Below are 25110 nucleotides of genomic sequence, written 5' to 3'. Positions count from 1 at the left end.
GTGACCGGCAGTGTATAAGAATTCAGTTCGTACCTCACAGGAAACAGATCCGAACCCAGGATCCCGGTTTCCAAGCGAGCGAAGACAGTACATGCCTTAGACCGCTCGGCTGCCGTGACCGGCTCAGGGACAACTTTACCTCTACCTTTTACCCATATCTCTCTAAACATAAGAATGAGTGTTCGAAAATATGCAGGAAGTGTCATCCACTGTTCAGAATATATGCATAAATCATTTTGATTTCATTTCATGAGACACGTGTAAAGGTTTCCATTCGGATATTGATTAATGCATTTTCAATGACTCTTTCAGTTATGTGCTCCGTGAATTGCTTTGGTGCGCTGTTTCTGTAAGAAAAGCCGGCGAATCCAGGGATTTCTGTGGCCACAATCTCCACAGAACACTGGAGCACATCCCTTGTTCTGCAGACGCTATGACATTTACAAGCAAAGCCCCTTCGATGACTCTCAAGCCTCTATAAACATGCTCCAGCTATTGCGCACGCGCGCACACGCAAATGTACATATGCGTGTATAAGAATTGTTTATTTTAGGCTTCTGTTTTTCACCGATCGCCCTGTGTATGCATATTTCTTTCATTTCACCTCTCCACAGTACTTAGCTCTGTGATGCTTTCTTCAGGAATTTCTTCCTGTCTTTAATGCATGGAATTGTAGTTAGCCTCAAAATATAAGGGGGAGGGGGGACAAAAAATGTGCACGCGCTTTATTAATGCTATCTAAGGTCATTTTCAAAGTTGAACCGAAACATAACGTACGGCGGGAATGCGATACTCTCTTTATGTATGACGCTAGTCACGTGGATGTCAAAGCCAGCATAGCGAATGGCAAGACAGTTAAATAAAATGGCGGCGGGTCAGTGTGCTTACATTTTTGGGCCCCTCTGTATACTTAGCCGAAATAAGTTATATTGTTCCGATCACAGTGGCCGCGCGGTCTAAGATACGAATTGTCTTCGAAGACTGGAATCGTGGGTTCGGATCCCACTCGAGGCATGGATGTATGTCCGTGTGTCTATGTTGTCCTGTGTAAGTAGTGGCCCTGTGATGGGCTGATGAAGTAGTGGCCTTGTGATGGGCTGATGAAGTAGTGGCCTTGTTATGGGCTGATGAAGTAGTGGCCTTGTTATGGGCTGATGGAAGTAGTGGCCTTGTGATGGGCTGATGAGGCAGTGGCCTTGTGGTGGGCTGATGAAGTAGTGGCCTTGTGATGGGCTGATGAAGTAGTTGCCTTGTGGTCGGCTGACGAAGTAGTGGCCTTGTGATGGGCTGATGAAGTAGTGGCCTTGTAGTGGGCTGCTGAAGTAGTGGCCTTGTTATGGGCTGACGAAGTGGTGGCCTTGTAATGGGCTGATGAAGTAGTGGCCTTGTGGTGGGCTGATGCCCCGTCTAAAGTGTCCTACCAAATATCTATAAGATTCATATTTTGAGATTAAATCTAACTTGGAACAGACCAGAAGGCCTAATCCGTTTTAATAATAATAATAATAAGAAGAAGAAGAAGAGTTACAATATAATGTCTTCTCCCCTCACTAACTCCACGCAGCTGAGACCTTCTTTAGAAGGCGCCTGTTGCACAGCCACTCAAGAATTTACCAACATTTTATGGAACTCGAAGGTTCATTACCGTTTCACAAGAGTCCTCTACTCGTCCCTATCCCGAGCCACATCAATCCAGTCCATACCGCCCCATCCTATCTCTCTTAGATCCATTTTAATATTGTCCATAATGGCGCTGGGGTAGGTTTTCTCCGAGTACTTCGGTTTACCCTGCCAATCACCCGGGCAGATACAATAGGCTACTCAGTGGCCGCCGTGCCGAGTGGAATCAACTGGACTCCACCCCCCAATATGCGAATTAAAAAAAGTTATCCACCCACCTACGCCTTGGTCTTCCCTCTGGTCTCTTTCCTTCTAGCTTTCCCACCAAAATCCTATATGTATTCCTCTTCGCCTCTGTTGCTACATGCCCTACCTCATCCTCCTTGACTTGATCATTCTAATTACACCTGGAGAAGAGTACAAGTTATGAAGCTCCTCATTATGAAGCTTTCTCCAACCTCCTGTCACTTCATCCCTCTTAGGTCGAGATATTCTCATCAGCACCCTGTTCTCATACACCCTCAGTCTGTGTTCCTCTCTTAATATTAGACACCAAGTTTCACACTTCAGACGAGATGACAAAAGGTTCTGGACTTCTCCACTTTTGTATAAACCTGAGTCTACCCACTCTAAAATGAGTCTCTTGTACGTAATTCACAAAGCAGTCGGGAGATGTCGTATTTGAATCTCTGTCAGAAAATCGATTATACTGTCTGCAATTTTTTCCGTCCTTCCAGTGATTGTCGGGTAACATTTTCGTCGAACCTCTCTGACTTAATATTCGTAACCACACGCTTATACCCATAACCACAGCTGTGATTATGTAACCAACTGCATAGTGCGGAATCTTCTTCAGATGAAAATAGTCGCACCAAGGAACTCCATCCTGAGCCAGATATTTCCTGTCCAAAATCTTCCATCCTCTTTCTCTAAGGTTTATACGTGCAGGAGGTTGTTGCGTGACTTATAACACGGGTTTTGGATTGGTTGATTGGATTCGTTGACACCTTATTCAAACACCTCAGGACTACGGGCAATAATACAGCACTATCGCTATTTCCGCACTTCACACAGGCACTATGGTTCTCACTCTTCATTTGTCGTATCCTGGCAACGGATGTATAACAGTCTCACTGTAATTTTATATCACGCATGAAGTCTTCTTTGCACAGCTTAATCCCTTTATTGTCAATACTGTGCAACTGCCAGTTCAGAAGACTCGACTTAATTCAATTCCTCTGCTCCCAAGGTCATTTCCTGAGAGGCTGGTGTCGCGAAACTCGATTCTGTTCTACACTGCTCCTGCCAGCTTAGGAAATCTTCTTTATAATCACTTTCCACGGACCCTAAAGAAAACATAGCCTCTGTACTGTTGGAAAGGCGTGTTTGCAGCGCCGTTGTATAGCAACCGAAGTTATTCGATTGTTGCTTACGCACTCGTTGCCTCGGGAATGTGTTTACCGAGTCGTTGCCTAGCAATAAGCGTCTAACTCTGTTATTTTGGCTTATTGGCGTCATGTCACAATACTACGCCTAATTCTTCGAATTTTTTTTACTGCTAGTGGGGTGGGACTAAGTCCCTTGTACTGCGGACACTTCTGGCCTATTGTACCAGCCCCAGATGATAGGTGAGGGTGATTGTGAAGCAATTGGTGGAATGAAGATTGGCAGGGGAAACCGAAGTACTCGGAGAAAACCTTCCCCAGCGCCACTTTGTCCACCACAAATCCCACTTGACCAGACCCGGGATCGAACACAGGCCGCCGCGGTGGGAAACCAGCTACTATGGCACGGCCAAAAGTCTTTGAATTAGTCTCTTTCGTTTAGTTCCTTCGTCTAGAATGTTGTGTAAAATTTGTCTCTATTCCACACATGCTGCATGCACGCCAGTCATGTCCCCATTGTTCTGTTGCGTTCTACAATTCTGTTATTAATTATAGGAAAGCGGTAATTCCAGAAATCGAACTTGCGCACGTTCTTATACCAGGCACTGAGAGCAGTGTACAATATGGCACTACAACTGTTTAATTAACTTCAATTTTAGGTTTAAATTCAACTTATTGCAGAACAAATTATTGTGTTTTCCTTATTTTGGAAAGATAAAGACTAAATACATTCCTCGTTTACGCAATTTTGAATAAGCCAGTCTATCTCTAACGTAATTTAATATGATTTTAGCCTACGTTCTTTATTTTGATAAATAAAACTGGGCTTATACGATGACGATGCTCTTTGTGTCCTTGGGTTTTATCCCCCCCCCCAACCAACCTTTATGAAACTTTGTACATGTATCAAGACACCTGAGACCCTCTCATTTGCGTGCTCCATAAATCCGTCCCATCAGCCTGTATGTCTGCCTGTGTATCCTCCTATTGTTGCTAGGCAACGGCTCGTTAAAACATTACCATGGCAACGAACACACATGCATCAATAGAAGAACTGTTGGACGCGTCGTGCTCTGCGCGGTCCATGCCATATCAATGGAAAACAGGCGATTACTTTTTCCGAGAGTTTCATGCTAATAATTCGTTCTGTAAAGACTGAAAAATATTGTAACTGTTTGCTTGAAACAAAAAGAAACTTATGTAAGACATGAGGATTTCACGGCGGGTCGTTTTCTGGGATGTGGCGCCGTGTAGATATTGTGTTAACCGACGTATCGGAGGAACGTACAGCCTCCATTTTCAGGGTAGAAGAAGAAAGAAAATCCGCGAGCGAGGAACCAGCGTGAGCAGGTGCTGACAGACTAATGTCGAGTCTTCTACCCTGAAGATAGAGAGCAGTTATTCCAATGAAGTATGAATTCTGTCCAAATATATACAGATCCCACCACACAGAAAACACTGTGCTTCCATTACAAAGACCAGTTATTTACTAATATTCTCTTTGGTCTAGTGGTCAGAGTTCCTGGATATAGATCCAGAGGTCCCGGGTTCGATTTCCGGCGCTACCAGGTTTTCTGAGAAGTAGTAGGTCTGGAACTGGGTCCACTCAGCCTCGTGAGAATTATTGAGGACCTATTTCAAGGAAATAGCGGCTCCAGTCTAGAAAATTGAGATTCACGGCCGTGTGGAACCGTTGCGCTGACCACGTGACACTCTCTATCCGCAATAGATGGTACTAACGTCTCCGACAAGCGGCGATCGCTCGGTCGGTACAGGTCACGGATTTTGTTTGTTTTTAGGCATATAATAACTCTTTATTCTGAGAATCTAAGCACGTGGACAAAAAAGTATTTATTCTTAATGTTAAAGCCGATGACACATACATTTAGCACTGTGCATTAAAGGGTTAAGCGTGCAATTGTGTAAGCGTTAGGGACGCCACGATACCGTGATCCTTAATTGCCTTCATAAGCATATCTGTGTGAAACATTGAGATACAACACAGGACAAATAAGCTTGGTCTACCCTCCCTTATTACCGCTGCTGTGGCTAACAAAACAAGCTATTAGGGACGGTGACAAGTTCTCACTGTTGCCCTATTTAATGTGTGGACTGTGTTCATGTACCATAAAGGTGTCATTCCGTTTGTAGACACGAGATGTCAGCAGCGTAATATAGCAGCCCAGGAGTTCCAACACTGCAGTATTAACTGTTTTCTTGAACAGAATTAGCAGAGTATTTAATGGTACACTCCAAATTCGTGTGTTCACAGTGTCAGAAGTTCTGTTATGAGCAACTGAATTCTGCCCTCACGAAACTGTGCAGTTTTTTTTTGTCCGAAAGGTAGTAAAAATATTTTTTGGTGAATGAGCTGTCAAGTTTCAACCGTGATGACTCTTAAATGCTGACACCGATGTGGTATATTCGGCAGAATTGCTGTAATTAGCACTTTAAACCCCAGTCCTATTTATGGGGGCGGTCTGAATGAATATTGTGGAAAAATAAATTTGAACGGATAATGTATTTATGCGTTTCTAATAATTCTCGACATAAATAATTGATTATTTCCCTAAACATCTTTAACTAGTTGCACTTTGTAGCAGTGTGTTTTCTGTGAAGTACGGACGGAAATTTTAAATTTTATTGAGATGAATTTCATGTTTCAAAGGGAAGCTCTGTGTCCCCCCCCCCCCTCAGAGACTATCTCCGTAATACGTACAGTCTGTGACTTGTTGCTGAAAGTGTTCTCTCTGATGTCGGACTGGAAGTATTAAGTCAATTGAAAAACATCCAATGACCGCATCGAGACTTGAACCCGTGACTTTCCGGCTTGTACCTTAATGCCTCAATCAAATACGCTACCACGTGCCCCCAATATTAATAATGATAACAATAAATGCAAGTTCTCGCTGTTGCAAGGGTATGTGTGTTGCGTCATGTTCTGGAGGCAGGTTTTTCCGCATTTATATCCGGTGATCGAATACCCTGACAGGTTTTTTCATGGTTTTACAGTCATAGTCAGAGTCAAAGTAAGAGTTGCTTTACAACTGGAGGTTTACCGCCAATCAGTTCGTCTTGGCGACAAGCCCCTTGAGACTCATGACCATTAATTTCATTTTCTAACTGAATGCTTGCGGTTGTAGTCCTTATGTAACATCCTGTCTGATGAGAGGATGGGTCTGTCATGTACAAATACTGTTGGTTCTCGCCAGCACAGTCACTCTTAGGTCTGAGTCCCGTGGTATTTATGACCACATTTTACTGTCTCAAATTCGAGACCCCCCAACCTGGAGGGCCAGGTCCCCGTATTTATACCCCAGGAACTGGGTTCCCTGGGTTCGCCTCTTACGACCCGCAGGACTCTGGTGGAGGTATTCGACTTCTCCTCCACACCGGACGTGGTCTTCCTGATCCTCCTCAGGAGAATGTAGGGGCAGTAGGCGTGCCTAAGGCAGGCGACGAGTGCCTAATCCATATCATTTCCAATTTTGTTTGCTAATGGCCCTTCATTCAACAGTTTCTCCTCTGACGTCATTAATGAAACCGCAAATATATGAAATCAACAAATAANAGTCTGCTTTTACCGGTTCTCACGGTCTCTTCGCTTGCAGATTTCTTATATTTTTTCTTCTACCCTGAAGATGGAGGCGATACGTTCCTCCGAAACGTCGGTTAACACCACATATACACGGTGCCAAATCCCAGAAGACTGCTTTCTTCAAATAAGAATAATACTTGTAATTTGTAAAAGTCTTCAAATAATTGTGGAATAAAAATCGATTCGTTGCTGTGGACTGAGCACGAACTCAGGAGAAAATAAATGCACTCCAAACTCTGATGTAGAAACGTCTTTGATATCCAACTTCTTTATTAACTTCTTTGATATCGTTCGGTTAAAATTCAGACCGAAAATTGGAGAATAAACTTCTGATAGATCCTAGGGAGAGAAGTTTGTGGACACGACGCTGCTGCTCCTAGTGTTACAGTCTAGATGTAATACGCTATTTCTGTCACAGTTCATTTAGCTCCGTGATAAGATGCGACAGGTGGCCAGGCTTACTTGTCAAACGGTAGCAAGACTAACCTGAAGTGTTCTCACGTAAAGATGGCGGTAGCAGTGGGACAGAAAAGTGAAAAGGCAAAGAGAGGAATGCGGAAGGAAAGGGAGAAAGAGAGAAAACGTTTGGGGGGAAATAATTCAAAGCGGATGACGAATCTGTTTTAACATAAAGCAAAGAAAGAAAGCAAGAGGCAGAATGTTGACGATAGGAAGCAGAAATTGAATGAAATGCTGGAGAAAAGATAGAAGAAGATAAAGATACGACATTGATAAGATACTTCCATTGGATTTTACATATATTTTACGCTAATAGTTACGTTTAACAATTACGCTTAAGAAAAAACACGGCTACTAAAAGATCGAAACAGAACATAACTGGATTCATCTGAAGAAAGCCATCTTCTGGGATGTGGCGTAGTGTAGATATTGTGTTAACCGACGTTTCGGAGGAATATATCGCCTTCATCTTCAGGGTATAAAAATACGCGAGGGAAGAACCAGCGTGAGCAGGTATCTACAGACGCTGGTTCATCGCTGACGGATTTTTATACCCTGAAGATGGAGGCGATACGTTCCTCCGAAACGCCGGTTAACACAATATCTACACGGCGTCACATCCCAGAAGCCTGCTTTCTTCATAGTCACTGCCGTGAAAACCTCAGTTCTTACATGGATTCATCTGAATCACTATACATTAGCTATCTGCCAGGGGACAGGAAACTTCCTGTCCACGTGAGCAGCTGTCACCTTTAAGGGACTCTAATGTATGAAGTTAGTTAATGTGATATTTATGATCTCAGGGATTCCAGCCCTGTGACGATCAAGTCTCCACCCGAGCTGGCAGACATGACCCTGGAAAGCCGTCTCGTTACGTATGACTGGGAGAACCACTTCAGGAGTTTTCAGGAAGCAACGCGCAAAGGCAGCTTCAAGCCTCTCTGCTGGATGAAGAAGCCTACACTCTTACCGGTAAGAAAATTTGTTTGCTTGTCTGTGACCACGAAATGATTACACTTTTGGAGCATTTGCAACAGTACGTCTATTGGATTCAGAATGTCTTTATGTTTGCATAACCGCAAGGAGAAGTTAGAGAACAGCTGGTGGGATTATCGTAGGATTTGAAGCTGGAGAACTTTACTGAAAGTTGCGGGTAAGTTCCAAATTTGGTTAAAATCGAAAACAACGACGAAAATTCGCATTAAAATCTGTGCTCCTTTGTACATGTAACTCGACTACAAGTTTCTAAATATCTGTCAGAATGAAATATGATTCGAACAAAATTTATAGAAAGTATAATAAAGGTATCCCTGTAACAGGCCGTGGAGGCTCATAGGGCTGTGAGACGTTGAGGTTCCCACATTTTCTAGACAATCGCCTCAAAGATGGCGTTAAGGTTGTCAGCACTACGCGCCGGCCGCCCTTTACCGCCAGGAAGATTCCCGGTACTCATTTCTGTTAGAGTCTGAGTCGACCCCAAGGCCATAGTGCGGCTGGAAGGTTTAGGTCAATTGAAAGAATCCAATGACCTCATTGGGACTTAAACCCGCGACCTTCTGGCTTGTAACATAATGCCTCAACCAACTACGTTACCGCGTGCCCCAAAAATAAACCTTATAAAGAAAAATTAAAAACAATTCCGTTCCAACGCATGGTTCTCTCATGTCTTAGGGTTTTAAAGATAATTAATCAAAATTATGGGTACCGGGGAGCTCACCACTCACCTTCATCTAGCGGCGAGGTCAAGAATTGTGTGGGGCGGTACCTCCACGCCGCCATGGCATAGTGCTTAACTGAATAAGCGCAGGGACAACTTTACTCTTTCTTCCTTACCTTTTATGGTTTATTCTGTTATAATCGCATAAAGTTTAATAAAAGAAACACAGTTATATTCTCCTTTTCTATATTATTTTCAAAGTGAAATAGAACAACCCCTCCCCCCGCCCCCGCCTGCAGTAGGATACGCGTAAGGGGATCAGATGTCAACATTAATTGACTGAAAACCTGGACACCAGGGCTGGGGCAAGGGTAAATCTGTGGTCTCGCATTCTGAGGGTTCCTCTCGAATCTCGGCCAGGGTACCAACTCTCCTTACATGTTTTACTTTGTTTTCCTCAGTCCTTCAGACATATGCCGATATGGTACTTCGATCACACTTCGTTTTGGTTCTTTTAAAATGCTAATTCGTCATTCATCCGTCGCTCATGTTTTCGGCGCCTCATGGGCCTATAGTTTAGCTATTGACAGCGTCGTAAGAACCATTTAGGTTATGTTGAGAAAGTAACATAGCAAAAGCTGCAGGATACACATACTTTGGGTACATTTCCTAAGCTGTTTCCGAATACCGTTACATATTATGGGTAACACCTCCAAGAAAACACGTTAAATGTCGAGTTTTCAGCAAATCAGGCGAAGTTTACAGGTTCCAAGAAATAAACCATGGATTGGATTAATCTGGACCATGTTAGGACCAGTGACGGGCTAGTGTCGAAACGATAATAAAAATTTGAGTTTCATAAAATTCTAAAATTTCACAACAAATAAATAGTAATTAAAACCAATAAATTTCTTCCAACGTGGAAGCTATTTTCACTCTTGCTTCATTGTATGAGAACTTGGCTTCGATTCCCGCTTCATAAACCGCTTTTTCTGACGAGGTTTTTAACAGTATTCTTCAAACACTCCAGGTAATACTTGAATCATCCAATAAAATAGGTCGTTACTGCTTACATCACCAATTTATTTTGAGACGCATCCAGCCGATGTTCAATAAATATGTAATTGAGAGATATGATCATGAAATAAGAAGAAACGTTCTCCCACTGCTAACTCAACTCCGCCATGTTCTTCACAGAGCAGCAGCTCAACCCACCGAGACATGAAAGCCGTCTAATTGACGTTCCCACGGCACAAAGTATACACTACATCTGCATTACAAATATCAACCGATCAATGCTGTTAAAGGACGTAATTACTGTTTATACTAAGGACAATACGAAAGCCATAAATTGGTCCTCAAAGTAATTACATGTTACTCCGGTTTACATATCGATCTCAGAATATTAGGGCAATTTCTCTTGTCTCCTGTAATTACTCATTATTTAGGAAATGTTCCTGTAGCTACGATAGGAAGTGAACCTGTTTATTCAGCATTCATATTCAAGCTCTTATTTCCAGGTATTGATACGATGTATGTTGCTCAGTTATGGCTGCTTTTACCGGTTCTCACGGTCTCTTCGCTTGCGGATTTCTTATTTTTTTTCTTCTACCCTGAAGATGGAGGCGATACGTTCCTCCGAAACGTAGGTTAACACCACATATACAGAGTGCCAAATCCCAGAAGACTGCTTTGTTCTGTAAGAATCTTGTCGCTTTTCTAGGTGGAATCTTACTTGCGTGGCACAAAGAAACCGTACGGAGCATGCGCACTGGCTTCATGGAACAAAGTCCTTGTTCAGAAGTTAATATTCCCTCAGGTAGTTAAGAAATTGCCTGCCTCTTATGGGGCCTGCGTTTACAAGCGTCCGCTACTGACCCCCTATTCTGAGTCATAAAAATCCAGTCTGATCCTCTGAAACCTGGTACCCTCCCAGCTGCGCCTGACATCGTGCGGTATGGATTTGCCATGTCCCCAAACTCTGCCGTATGACCTCCCATCTCATTCCCCATCATTTTATCTTTCTAATACTCTTTGGTACACCGCCTCTGTGGTCTAGTGGTCAGAGTTCCTGGCTACAGTTCCAGAGGTCCGGGTTCGATTATCGGCGCTACCATATTTTCTGAGAAGTAATGGGTCTGGAACGGGGTCCACTCAGCCTCGTAAGGACAATTAAGGAGCTATTTCGAGGAAATAGCGGCTCCGGTCTAGAAAACCGAGATTAACGGCCGTGGGGATTCGTTTCCCTGACCACGTGACACCCTCTATCCGCTAAATTTGGCACTAACTTCGCAGACAAGCTGCTGTCGCTCGGTCGGTATAGTTCGCTTGCGGACTACAAACCACGGAGATTGTTTAATACTCTTTGGTTGACCTGCCAGGTCGTGTAGCGACTGGCTACGGGTTGGAGGACAGAGATGTCGGGGTTCGAGTTCCGGTGAGGCAAGAATTTTCACTTCACCGTGACGTCCACCCAACATCATATCCAATGGGTACCGGGGGCTCTTTTCTCAAGGGTAAAGCGGCCGGGGCGTGAAGCTGACCATTCACCTCCAACTAGTGCCGAGATCAAGAAAATGTGGCTCTATACATCCACTCCCCATACGCCTTCATGGCGTAGTGTTTAATCAGTTAAGCGCAGAATCCCCTTGCTGATATATATATGAAAAATGAACAATTAAGAAAGCTGGTGTTTTTAAATTTTAAACTACATGCAGTGTAACAGCTACGTGAGAGAAATACACCTGATGATGGCCATTTACGGTCGAAACATGTAGTGTAGAAGAAAAGAGGACAAAATAACTGCAAAAAATTGTTGCACTTAGGACGGAGTTTGTGTCATACATTGTGTAGAGTGTAACAGGATGCTTAAATATAATATTCCTTTTAATATGTTTAGGCTGCGGCATCTTGACCTCATGTAAATTTAATCGGGTAACTGCCTTAACACCTTCCTACGGTGCGTCTTCTGTAACGAAAACATGGGACAGAAAACGCATGACACTGCTATCGCCCAACATGCCTGACCACAACGGGTGTAAACCTAACCTGCATTCAACGTTTGTTGTAATATGTTATGGAATATCGTCATTATTTTCAAAATTAAAACCTAACCAAACATTGTGTAAAATATAAACACTTATCTCAATGTATTTTTAAAGGTAAATGTTGTTTTCTTTCGCTAGAATATCTGTTTGTAAACAAAAACAGAGAAGCGTCATCACAGAGGACTCTTTTCTACTGCGCTATCTGCGCGCGCATTGATAATCTGCGTCATGTGAAATCTAAGCCCGCGCCACATTATCTGCTCCGGGTTTACCCCGTGTACTCTAGTGTGAGGAATTTAATCTGAATATATTATCCACACATTGTAATCAAAGTGTCTTCTCTGTAGGATATTGGCGAAAGCTTTTGTGCGCAGGACAGTGAAACAGGAGGAATATAAACAAGAAATGTACGCATAGCATACCATTTACGGCTCGATTGCTCTGTTATTTTCTCTGGATGTTCAGTTTGTGGCTGTTATGTTGTAAAGAGCGCAAAACCGGCGTGGCATAAGGGCGGGGAAGAAATAAGTCCAATATTTCCCTAGTTGCGAAGTGGCGCAGCATAAAGTCAACTTTGTTTTGTTATCTCGAAACCCGTATTACTTAGAAAAATGTGTACTCAGAATATACCATGTGTTTAATTGTTCCCTATGAAGATGGTTTCAGATATTTGTAGCCCAGACAGATGTGAAAGCACACATAAACACATGCATCAGTCTTCGTATTAAATGTTCGTTGTTTAATCCGGTTCTAACCAGAATTGGAGCATGTGAACAAATTTTGGTGAACCTTCCTAGTGGCAGATCCCTACATAATCCGAACAACTCTTCTTCTGTTGTTCCATTCGGAGACGGAAAGATACAACATGGCGAACCTAAAGCCGGGTCCAGACTTGTTGCGTATCCCTGTATCGTATCTCCGTTGCGTATCGTCCGATGCAACGCGACAAAATTTTGCGTCCAGACTTGTTGCGTATCTCCGTTGCGTATCAACCGATGCAACGCGATAAAATTTCTCCTTGGCAACGAAGAAATGAATCTCAGTCTCGAGCCAGATTTCAGTCAGCAATGACTACACCCAACCTGACGGTAGCAGCGGCCGCGTACATCTATCTTCACTATGCTATAAAGGGAAGAAGAACAAAATGACGACGTTTGTGGATATCACCGATCTATGCCAGTAGGAAAGTATACAATGGGTCCAATCTTTTGGCGGACTTAAATTTTCAGTCAGTCAGTGGGATGTACAAAAATTTCACAAGGATGCATCCGTCAGATTTTGAGTTGTTGATAAATTTGATCGGGCCGAAAATTTTTAAAAAAAGATACCGTGTTCAGAAAAGCAATTCCTGTTCAGGAAAGGTTGGCTGTAACACTGCGATTTTTGGCAACCGGAGACTCATACGTCAATCTTCAATACACTTCAAACGCACACTGGTGATGACTACACTCCAACTGTCTGGAGCTGATAAGCAAAGCGCGATGCAGCCGCCTACGCGTCCAGACTGGCACCACTGCAACCCGAGTCGTCCCTTTGATGCGACGGGAAAAGACCGCCAAGCGAGCGAACAGCCCGTTGCGTATCATTTTCCAACGGAAGGATGATACGATACGGGGATACGCAACAAGTCTGGACCCGGCTTAATGCAATGTTTCGTTGCAGCCGAAAGAACCTTAAATTTTATTAATAACGCTTTGTAACCATCAGCCAAAATATTAGATTTTTCCAAGAGCTAGCAATATTTTAAATTTTCTTATATGTAAGATTTGATGTTTTCACTGTGGTGACTAAGAAGAATGCCGTCTTCTTGGTTATGACGCCGTGTAGATATTGTGTAAACCGACGTTTCGGAAGAACCTATCGCCTCCATCTTCAGGGTAGAAGAAAAAATCCTCTCAGGGCTCTGTCTGCTCACGCTAGTTCCTCGCCCGTGTATTTTTCTTCTACCCTGAATATGAAGGCGATACGTTCCTCCGAAACGTCGGTTTACACAATGTCTATACGGCTCCATATCCCAGAAGACGACATTCTTCATTGTCCTTATATGTGTTTACATTTTGTATCTGAAATTCCACGGCTTCTATACCTTCGTGTAGTTCAGGCTAGGCCAGCTTCTAGTCCCACCGCATGACTGAATAAGATCCCAGAACTGTGCTTCGGCGCAAATGACAAAATAAAATACAGAGAAATTCGGAATAGGATTGTGACTATTTCCAGGTCATGCGGTTGCATTTACCCGTAATCCGACTTGCAGTCCAGGATTAGCCACTGTTCCAGAAGTTCTGGAGAGACTTCTGGCAAAACTCGGAAGCTGCTTTGGGACCATTACAGCAACTTATATAATGTAGCGTACTCAGAGGGTCATTTCCTGCAGCCGGAAGTTAGGTCTGGCTACGGGCAACAACCAGTTCCGAGTTTACGTAATCCTCGTGTCCCCCTTTACGCTCACATAACGCGATATATTAGCAAAGGAAACAGACCAAATTAGAAGAAATATGCACAGTGTGTCCAGGTTCTGTTAGGACTGTGTTCATTAAAAATACAAGACGTGAATTATTTTCAAAATTTCACTCTTTTTATTCAAAATAGTCTCCTTCTGAATCAATACATAGCTGGAAACGACTGAGAAGTTTTCGAAAACGGTCACTGTACTTCTTTTGTGGAATCGCATTTAAAACTGGGGTACATTCCTTTTGGATGTCCTGGATGGTGTCGTGACGGTCTGCTTTCATTGCCAACTTAACTTTTGGGACCAACCAGAAATTTTCTGGAGCCAAATGTGGCGAATATGGTGGATGATCAAGGACTGTGATCTTTTTCTGGCCAAAAAGATCGGGCATGATCTTATATTTGTGTTGTGGGGCATTGTCGAGGAGGAGCGACCAGGAACCTTCGATATTCAGGTCGAATTAGAAGAATTCTCGCCCACAAACGATTTAGGACTCCAAGATGATAATCAGAATTCACTGTTTGACCTTCTGGCAGAAATTCCTTGTGAATGATTCCTTTGGAATCAAAGAAAACGGTTAGCAGTGTCTTTACTCGACTCTTTTGCATGCGCACTTTCTTTGGTTTCGGCTTCTTTGGGCTCAGCCACGCTGCACTCTGCCGCTTTGTGAGAAGCTCATTTGGAAAACACCATGTCTCGTCACCAGTAACAATCGATTTTGCATATTTTGTATCACTTTGGGCCAACCGTAACATGTCTTTGCAGTGTTCCACTCTGGCATGTTTTTCATCGCCTGACAGCGCGTGCGGTACAAACCGCTCACAGACCTTCCGTTTGCCCAAATTTGATGCACAGTACTTTTTGATATTCCTAGAAGCTCCTCGATGAGTCTTGCATAAACACATCTGTCTGATGAAAGGATTTCGGTCACGTTTTTCATATTTTGTTCAGTGTGAATTGTTCTCGGCTTTGATGAACGTGGAGCGTCTTCAATGTCACGAAATACAGCATAGCATCGAAATGTGTTCGAGCGACTCAAACAATCACTACCGTACACACCTTTCATCATTTCGTACGCTTCTCCGACTGTTTTGCCTAACTTCAAACAAAATTTGATGTTGGCTCTCTGTTCAACCGCCATTTTCCAACGAGCGTCAGAACAGTACTGTTACATTCAAGGTCAGAACACATGATGCAGCGATGCTTGCACTTTGAAATTATAGACAGCCACAACTGAAACTTCAAGAATATTAACGCCACAACTCGCCAACAGATGGCATTGCAGAGCAAAATTAATAAAAATGAGTCCTAACGGATCCTGGACACGTGCATATCGGTATTAACATATGTCTCTGATCACAGTGGCCGCGCGGTCTAAAGCATGAACTGTCTTCACTCACTCGAACGCTGGGATCGTGGGTTCGAATCCCACTCAAGGCATGGAAATCTGTGTGTGTTTATTCTGTTTGTGTTGTTCTATGTGTAGGTAGCGGCCTTAGGAGGGACTGATCACTCGTCCAAGGAGTCCTACCGCCTGTGTAAAAAAAAAAATTACAAAACTGAAGAGGCCGAGATTTGAATACTGGACTCCCCAGATACAAGGCTCAGTTTTCTGTTATAAGTCTCTGACACCGCATGACTGCGGAATGTGTGAATTTAAATCATGCAATAATCTTTGGTGGGGAAAGCCAGAAGGAAAGAGACCACTGGGAAGACCAAGGGGTAGGTGGGTGGACAATATTAAAATTGTTCTTAGAGAGATAGGATGGAATGGTATGGATTGGGTTGATCTGGCTCGGGATAGGGACCGGTGGAGGGCTCTTGTGAACACGGTAATGAACTTTCGGGTTCAATAAAATGCTAGGAAATTCTTGAGTAGCTTCAGACTTGGCGGCTCCTTAAGAAGCGCTCAGCTCCGTAAGTATTTTTTTTATTGCTAGTGGGGTGGGACTAAGTCCCTTGTACTGCGGCCACTTCTGTCCTATTGTACCAGCCCCAGATGATAGGTGAGGGTGATTGTGGAGCAATTGGTGGAGTGATGATTGGCAGGGGAAACCGAAGTACTCGGAGAAAACCTGCCCCAGCGCCACTTTGTCCACCACAAATCCCACTTGACCAGGCCCGGGATCGAACCCGGGCCGCTGCAATGGGAAGCCAGCGACTAACCGCTTGGGCTATGGCGCGGCCTAGCTTCATAAGTAAGTAAGTAAGTAAGTAAGTAAATAATCTTTTCCTGCTTGTTTGTACGAGAAATTCAGCATTGAATATTAAACTACATACTCTTGGTTTTCTAGGGAACGGAGAATTTGGAAGCGTTCTACCCAAACATAACAAAACCGTTCGAAGCTGTGAATCTGTGTCAGAAAGTACGGAAAAAGCCTGGACGTAGAAAGAAGCCAGAAGGTGGAGAAGAAGAAGGCCAAGGTGGCGGACAAACCAAAGTTTACAACAGAATTACAGACCAAGAGACATCAAAGTTAAATCGCTGCAACAGAATAACATGTTCGTGGCTAGTGTCTGTAATAATTTGGAGTGCCATACTGATTTGGAGTTGAGTTCAAAGGTTGCATAGGTGTATTTGACGAGTGAATATTTTCAAGTGGTTCCAGAAATCAGAGTTAAATAAATATGTCTGTTTCTACGTCTCGCCTAGCAGTATACTTGCGGCCAAAATTCACGGCCCTAAATATGAGAGTGAATCTGTTTCATTCACCGAGATTATTCTTGTCGATGATAATGGTGATATTGGTGAAGTACCTAAAATATTAAGGATTACGTCTTCTGGGATGTGGAGCCGTGGCTGCAACCACCTGCTCACGCTGGTTCCTTGTTCACGGATTTTTATTCCCTGAAGATGGAAGCGATAAGTTCCTCAAAAACGTCAGTTTACACAATATCTACACGGTGCAACATCCAAGAAGACGGCATTCTTCATAGTCACCGCCGTGAAAAAATCAAATCTTACATAAATAGAATATTTTTCATAAAATAATAAAGGTAACTGAAGAATTCAGATTTAATTTATACGAAGCGAATGTTTTTCCATGAAATACTACATTAATTGGATAGATCTCTTTGTGAAATCTGTCGATTAGCTCCGATGCAATGTTACGAGGGGGTACCCAAAAGAAATCGAACTTATTTTTTTAACTTATTTATTCAAATTTTAAGCACAAACCTTCAATCCCCTTCAAAGTACTCTCCACTTACACTTGTCTAGTTTTTTATTCCATTTTTCAAAACATTATCTAAATTCATCTTTTGAGATGCTTGACAGCGCCTCCGTCGTTTTTTCCTTCACCTCAGCAACATCAGCAAAACGCTGAAAAAAAGTTTTGATCATTTCGGGACTCTTCTTTCAAAGCACAGCATGCTTCCACGCGACCTTGTTTTTGTTCAGCAGTCAGCAGTCGTGGCACGAATTTCGCAGCCACCCTTTTCATTCCCAAATCTTCTGTCAAAATTCGCTGAACTGAGCTCCAAATCACCCCCGACAGCTCCACAATTTCTTCAGTGGTCCGTCGTCGATGTTCCTTGATGATTTCACGATTTTTTTCAACATTTTCATGCTTTCGGGCCATTGCAAAAACGACGATCACACAAAACAGTTGTCACTATACAATCTGCCGAAGCTAGTCCTTACCTCCTGAAGCAACGGTAGTCGGCTTATCGACTCAGGAATATTAGCTCTATGCGCTCATAGCGGCAAAACGCGGTACTACAAAAGCTCTGCCCACAAAAAAATTAGTTCGGTTTCTTTTGGGTACCCCATCGTATGCTAGCACCAACATAATACAAATAAAATACTTAGTACCAAGTTCCTTCGACACAGATTATGAGAATTAATAACATTGTGAAACGTCAAATCATAGTAAATAATTGCACAATTTTAAGACATGGACATTGGATGTCGTAGATGTTAATGTATGACAAGTAACATAAGACTTTAATAAAGTAACGCAATAAGCATAGATAAATTAAGCTAAGGATGTAAACAGTAATGAAATCGTGTGGAAAGAAAGCTTTTTTTGTCATGGATCTGAAAGAATGAGGCGCTTGGAGATTATGCAGAAAAATGAAGAGTGTAAATGTTCCCACCTTTTTGTTGCAGTCTAAATTCGACAATAAATTAGTTTTGAAAATCCCCCATAGATGGCTCCATGCTTTTCAAATATCACTGAGAAATTTGTACTTAATTTTGTGGCGAATTTATTTTGTCGCAAAACAAATTAAGACATATTTTAAAATTGGACAAGTTTAGCCTGTACATGACAGAAATTGCAACACTTTTCATACATCGTACGCCGATAATGTAGAAATCTGTAATCCTTCCGTGTGGATACATTCGTTACTTAAAAATTTGTAATTGATCACGTAGACATAATCCGAACCCTCCCTAAAATAAAAGATGAATACACACCTCACACTGAGCATACGAATCTCGAAATAAATCACGGAAACCTAGTCGAATTGAAAGTAATTTTATGTTCCGTGATAATAACCGAGTTAATGGAAATATATTCATTGAAACTTTGTTTTTAATGTTACTCTAACAAAATGAATGTACATTTCGACTTTCTTTTGGAATTTGTAGTATATAAATTAAAGATTATAAAAATGTTATTTTGAAGAACACGTACTTCGATTTTTTTGTAGACAACTCAGGTAACATATGGAATGGTCGTGTTAAACTAAGTGTTCTCGAGAATCGAAAATAGAGACAATTTAAATTTGACTATACTGATACATTACGGCACGTAAAAGAACCTCGTATCTCCAAAGGAGGTCACTGAGCCAAATTCAAGGACATTTCCCGCCTAACAGTAGTCTCTAACGCCTCTGATAAATGGTGGAAGCATTATAGATACCGCTAAGCCAGTAGAGGCCGAACTCGCTGGCTCGGTTGGGACTGATGGTAAGCACCAATATCGGTAGGGTATAGAGACTGGTAGAAATCATAGAGGGAAGCACAATGGACCAATACAGGTCTAAGTGCATGGGGAAACCCACCCTCTCCAATAACTAACTAGACATACAAGATTATTATATGGAATAAAATGTTGCTTTGAAAGTGAGGAAGTATACACTTCATTAGCCATATAATACTGTCTGAGGAAGCTATCAGATGAGGATCTACGTCATGGAAAATTAAGCTTGTTTCCATACTGAATTTCATCGTATGTTATATAACCAGTGATAATGTGTTATTTATTTTTGTACATAGAACAAATTTGAAAATAATATTTTTTTTTTGTAATTTGGTGCTAATTATGTTTAATATTATATTTAAAACGTGACGTGATAAGACTCTTTCAAATTGTACATAAAAATATATTCTCTCTACCGTAGTTACTGTGATACATTGTAAAATACACTATACAACGCTAAGAGCCCAGCACCCGTCGGAAAATAACTTCAGATTAAGAGACATGCTGAGTTCTTTAATGAATTCCCAGTAAATTAAAACGAAAGGCGAAGTGGAGAGCCGAATGCACGGATTAATCAACCAACAGCAGCTCCATGATCAATCTTTCCGAGCGTGGCTGAAACAGGGGTCCTATATTGAAAAATCAGCAATTCCCCCTCCATTCGAAACTTGTAAAAGAATTACATTACGATTAATTACGGAATATGTGTACAGGGATGTCAGTTTCGAACGAGCGTAATTACGAGGGTATTTATTGGCTCCATCTTGACTACAGTAGGCAGTCCTCGGCAATATAAAAATGTCACGAGCTTGGTAAATGTTTTCATGAACATGGCGGCCGCATGTCTAGTCTCCAAGCTGCTCAAGAATATTAATTTGCCCCTGATTCTCCTAGAATATGTAGTTCTCTAGTTTAATTATCAGTTTTAATGCTAATTTCTTATGTAAACCAGGATATCATTAATTGTCCAAAATAAATCATTGTCAAACTTTCGTTACTGTTGAGGTACCCAGTTTCGAAAACAAGAATAATTGAATTTGAAGAAAGTAGTCTTCTTGGACTTGTCACCGTGTATATGTGGTGTTAACCGACGTTTCGGATGAACGTATCGCCTCCATCTTCAGGGTAGAAGAAAAAATATAAGAAATCTACAAGTGAAGAGACCGTGAGAACCGGTAAAAGCAGTCTGCGATACGTTCCTCCGAAACGTCGGTTAACACCACATATACACGCTGCCAAATCCCAGAAGACTGCTATCTTCATAGTCACCGCCGTGAAATCCTCAAATCTTATAAGAATTGAATTTATTCATACCATGTAAAGAATTAATCTGTGGTCTAGTGGTCAAAATTCCTGGCTACAGATCCAGAGGTCCCGGGTTAGATTCCCGGCGCTACCAGATTTTCTGAGAAGTAGTGGGTCTGGTACGGGGTCCACACAGCCTCGTGATGATAATTGAGGAGCTATTTCAAGGAAATAGTGGCTCCGGTCTAGTATACCAAAATTAACGGCCGTTGGGATTCGTTGCGCCGACCACGCGACACCCTCTATCCGCTAAAGTTGTCACTAACTTCGCCGACAAGCAGCGGTCGCTCGGTCGGTATAGTTCGCTTGACGACTAAAATAACGGAGTTTGTTTTGTTGTTTTTGTTTGCTTGTAAAGAATTAATCCAGTCTGCCACGAATGCATTGAAGGAACAAGAACATTATAATAAATATAGTTCTGACGATATTTGATAATAAGGCAAATATAAGTGCAATATATTTACAGATTAATTAAACCGTTTAGTTCCTCGGGTTACTGTCAAGTATTCACTTATCGTTATATGCAAAAGTCAAATACATTTTTTGCAAATGTATTGAGTAGAATAAGCATATCAGAAAGGTAACAAAGAGCAGTTAAGCAAATACTTCGCTTTCAATATCAGTTAATCGGGTTTTCAAACTTTCTAATGGACTGACGTATTATGGAAAATTGTAAGCTGGATTTTCTTTATATGCTAAATAATAATAATATATATGACACTTTGGGTTCTTCCAGGATGTGACTCCTTGATGTTTTGTAGCTAGGTGCAGATCTACAAGGCGTTACAGCCCAGAAAACCATAATTGTAATTCTACATACATTTCTCTGGTTTCTAATATGAATGCATTTTTTTAAAGTATGGAATATTAGTTAAAATTTTATGAAATAGTTTATAAAGTTTGAAGCGTGATGTTTTAATAGTGCTACGTTGTAATGACGATAGTTGCAATGAAGTCTTCTCGCTGTAATATAGAATTTGCATCTAAAGTTTCGGAGACTGTCTTCGTCTCCATCATCAGGGATTGTTGTGATGAGTGTCTCTGCTGAATTTTGTACTTACATCCACAGACTGTACTCTCGGCTGGCCCAGCGTGTACCCATGAGGGAACAGTAGACGGAAGAAGAGAGAGAGAGAGAGAGAGAGAGTGTAACTGAGGAGGAGGGGAGATGAGAAAGTGGGAAAGTGGAGGGGGTAATAGTGAGAGGCACTGCATTTAAAGGGGAGGGGGCAGAAAAGTTTTCCTGCTTTTAAGGTCCCTAGGCACTTCAAGCTCGTCCTCCCAGAGAGGTATTTTTTGAGACAGGGTAAAGCGTTGGGAAGTGAATGTTTAGGAAATTGAGTAAAAACGGTCGCAGTACTGTCCCAGAGCGGAACAGATGAGGAATTATGGGCAGGGTCAGTAAACACAACCCACGTTACTTACAGATGATGCGCCATGTTTGTTTCTTTGTTGACTCTTCTTGCTTATGTTTAACGACTTACATGGTCGGGTAAGGTTCCCGGCTTAAAGGAAATCCCGTATCCCAGCTGAAGTTACCGGGACCTAACCGGATCTCGGAGACCTCCTTCACTAAGCAACCCATGTAGCCTGTCAGCCTTGTTAGCATCCGTTCATCTGCCTCGATGCTGTTCTCTTCCATGTCCGATTTCTCGGTTTGGTGTAGTCGTACGTGCCGCGCATGCTCAGTACATCTCTTCTCAATGGCGCGGACTGGAAGCTTGCTAACCGTGTCGGAGGTGATTTTCACAGATTGCAAGTCGTAGTGATAATTTCTACGGCTTCTCCTGGTGCGGAAGTGACTTCAATTTGGGGTTCAAAGCCCAAAACATTTCCATTTTGCCTTAAGGCACTCTTGAGTTATACAGGATTTCTTTTCAGGTCTCGTATCGTGTTGGCCCGTCTTACGCGTGTTGTGTTAGCGGCATGCTTTGATACGAACCGGAATGCAGGTGCAGATCAGGTGTTTTAGGCTTCCTGTGGATCGTACGCCTCAGAAAAATATCGGGTTTCCTCTGTATCAGAACTTCGAGGAATGTCGGCGTGCTATCCTACTGTTTCCACCGAAATCCGATGTTTGGATGGATGCATTTCTTGTCACGTGACCAAACCACGAACGTATCATAGAGTAGAGGGGGTTACGATTGAACTGCTTTAAGAGCCTGTTGCTCCGCGTAGCAGTGTTGTGGCCGCCCTGTCATGTTCCCTATCGGCCCGCGCTGGGACGGAACGCAACTGACTCTCTGAGTTACATTGTTACAGCGTACTCTGAGGGTTCAATCACATCAATCCCTGACAGTGGAGGCGGAAACCGTGTCTAAAACTCCGGATAATTACTCCATACTGCTAATTGCCCGAGAAGTCTTCATTGCATATAGTCGCCATTGAAGCCTCAAGTCATATGTAATGTTGACGTTTGTTGTGATGTTGTGTTTAATTGTTTGTATACGGTTTTGTTGAGGCACAATTGCGTGTTGCTAGATCCAGAATTTAAGTATTTATTAGTGGACTGAAGTTGTAAAGCTCATGCATGTAGAGTCTATGTAAATGTTTTCAAGCATATAGACTGAGCCATTCGTTTTGTAATATAAAATTACTTGCAGCATCTTAAAATAATTTAATTTTGTGTTTGCACTGCCATATCTTAATGTTACAAGGTTTGTACAATAATGGAATAGAAATACACACGCTGCTACTCAGATTTCAGTAGTCCGTATTCCCATAATCGGGTCAAGGAAGGCATGAACGCGGCTGATGAGGGGTCAAGCCGCCCCCCTGCTCCCCTACACCCCTACCTTGCCTGCATCGCACACTTCTCTTTCGTCAACACCGAAAGCAAATAGTGAAAGCAAACGGGGGGTGGGGGGGGGCGTCTGTATTTGGAAGAAAGCCACAATAACAGTGATACCAGTTGAAATGCAGGATACCAGTCGGAGCGAACTGCCTTCTGGGTAGACAGGTGAAGAAATACCAGCAATCATTATTTCCCAAGCCCCATTAGTGTTCGTGTTCTCATATTCAGTACGTAAAATTCCCGTGAGAGGTCGTCTGTAATAGGCCAGGTATTCATCACCCTCAACAATTTCGTATAACTAAGAAGTTTGTTCCTCCATGTTATGGCACCGTTTAATTTCATGGATATTTACAGACGTTTACATGGAATTCGCAGACCAAAAATTCAGCGAGGGATTTCTGCCCTGAAGATGGAAGCAGCAGATTCCTCCGAAACGTTGGTACTCATCTGCTAGACTTTATGTTCTTTTCTAATGCTCATCAGCTCAAACTGTGCTAGCTGCGAAAAAACACAATGGCTTATAAAATTTCCATTGTTATTCAGCGGGAATTGGAATAGAATATATACAGAATAAATTATTATTATTATTGTTTAGATGCCAGATTGCATTGTCGTTTCAGTATAGCTAACATAAAAGCAATGTTACCTATATGTAAGTAAATTGAACTATAATATCATCTGGTGAATGTTATGAAAACTGGCGTAAACGTGATGTTTACCAATCTAAAAACTGGATCTTAACAANCACTCTTTACCGGTTCTCACGGTCTCTTCGCTTGCGGATTTCTTATATTTTTCCTTCTACCCTGAAGATGGAGGCGATACGTTCCTCCGAAACGTCGGTTAACACCACATATACACGGGGCCAAGTCCCAGAAGACTGCTTTCTTCATAGTCACCGCCGTGAAAGCCTCAAATCTTACAATTAGAATCTTGGTTAGTAGGAGCAGCGGTTTCAATTAACTTACGATTCACCCAAAATATATTTTTTTTATTTTGAAATACGGAATAAATTAACAAAAATAAACACACGCATTCTCACATTTATAATTTGAAAACCTCTCCTCACAGCAGATCAAGTCACCGCGGTAAATAAAGCTTTATAAATAAGGTAAGGTCGTTTTAAACTTGAGATTATAATGAAACTTAAATTATATAAACATGCTTTTTGTGGGGGGGACTAAAAGATGTGACAATATTTTCTGCATCATTCCCCATCCATTTTATTTGTCAGTTTCATAGGGTGAACAATAATAATCGATTTTATGTAGAGCTCTTTTTAACCCTTACTCGCGGAGACCAACACTAAATTTCACTAAATTTCCTCTTCGTTCCTTTGACGCGTGAAATTCTACTAATCAGTAGTTAAGATTTCAGTTCCTATCTCACGGCTTCTCATTTGAGAGGGTCAGTCAAAAATTCTGCTTAGAGAAATATTCGCTATTTATTCTGAGAAGGATGCAAGATTAAAGGTACTTCGGGAGAAAGGACATATTTTTCATGCTAAACTAGGTAGTACGTGTTGTAAGGACTGAACTTAAAAAAGTGAAATGATCCTATCTGTCTCAGCGTTCATGTTCATTATGTATATAAAAAATTATAAAACTAAATTAGATAGAAGACGAAATTAAGTTACAAATATGATGTAATATAATTAGTCATTTCCCCAGCAGTTCTCATTTCTCGTAAACTGTAAGTTTATGAATACAGCGCAAACGGTTTTCTTTAATTAAAATGTTGTTTTTATGTTTTATTCGACTTGCTTCAGAATGACACTCAAGTCATTTCATGAATACACCCAAAGAGGATCAGCAATGCGTGTGCAGAGGGGGTCTCTCTTGCCTGTCAGTGAAGATATTTAATTCGAA

The 25110-nt window shown here is 41.9% G+C and overlaps 1 protein-coding gene across 2 annotated transcripts in view; it reads left to right on the top strand.

Moving 5' to 3' along the window:
- LOC111861505 (MOXD1 homolog 2) overlaps positions 1–17057 on the top strand; it is a 272739-nt gene extending 255682 nt beyond the window's left edge. For both annotated transcript variants that reach the window (XM_033750350.1, XM_023846149.2), the window contains 2 exons: positions 7866–8034; positions 16510–17057. In XM_033750350.1, coding sequence (XP_033606241.1) covers positions 7866–8034; positions 16510–16770 — 430 coding nt within the window. In that variant the 3' untranslated portion in view covers positions 16771–17057. The remainder of the gene's footprint in view (positions 1–7865; positions 8035–16509) is intronic.
- The last annotated feature ends 8053 nt before the right edge of the window (positions 17058–25110 follow it).

This window comes from Cryptotermes secundus, unplaced genomic scaffold, assembly GCF_002891405.2.
Source record: "Cryptotermes secundus unplaced genomic scaffold, Csec_1.0 scaffold909, whole genome shotgun sequence".
Lineage (NCBI taxonomy): Eukaryota > Metazoa > Arthropoda > Insecta > Blattodea > Kalotermitidae > Cryptotermes > Cryptotermes secundus.
This window is presented reverse-complemented; position numbering and strand designations above follow the sequence as displayed.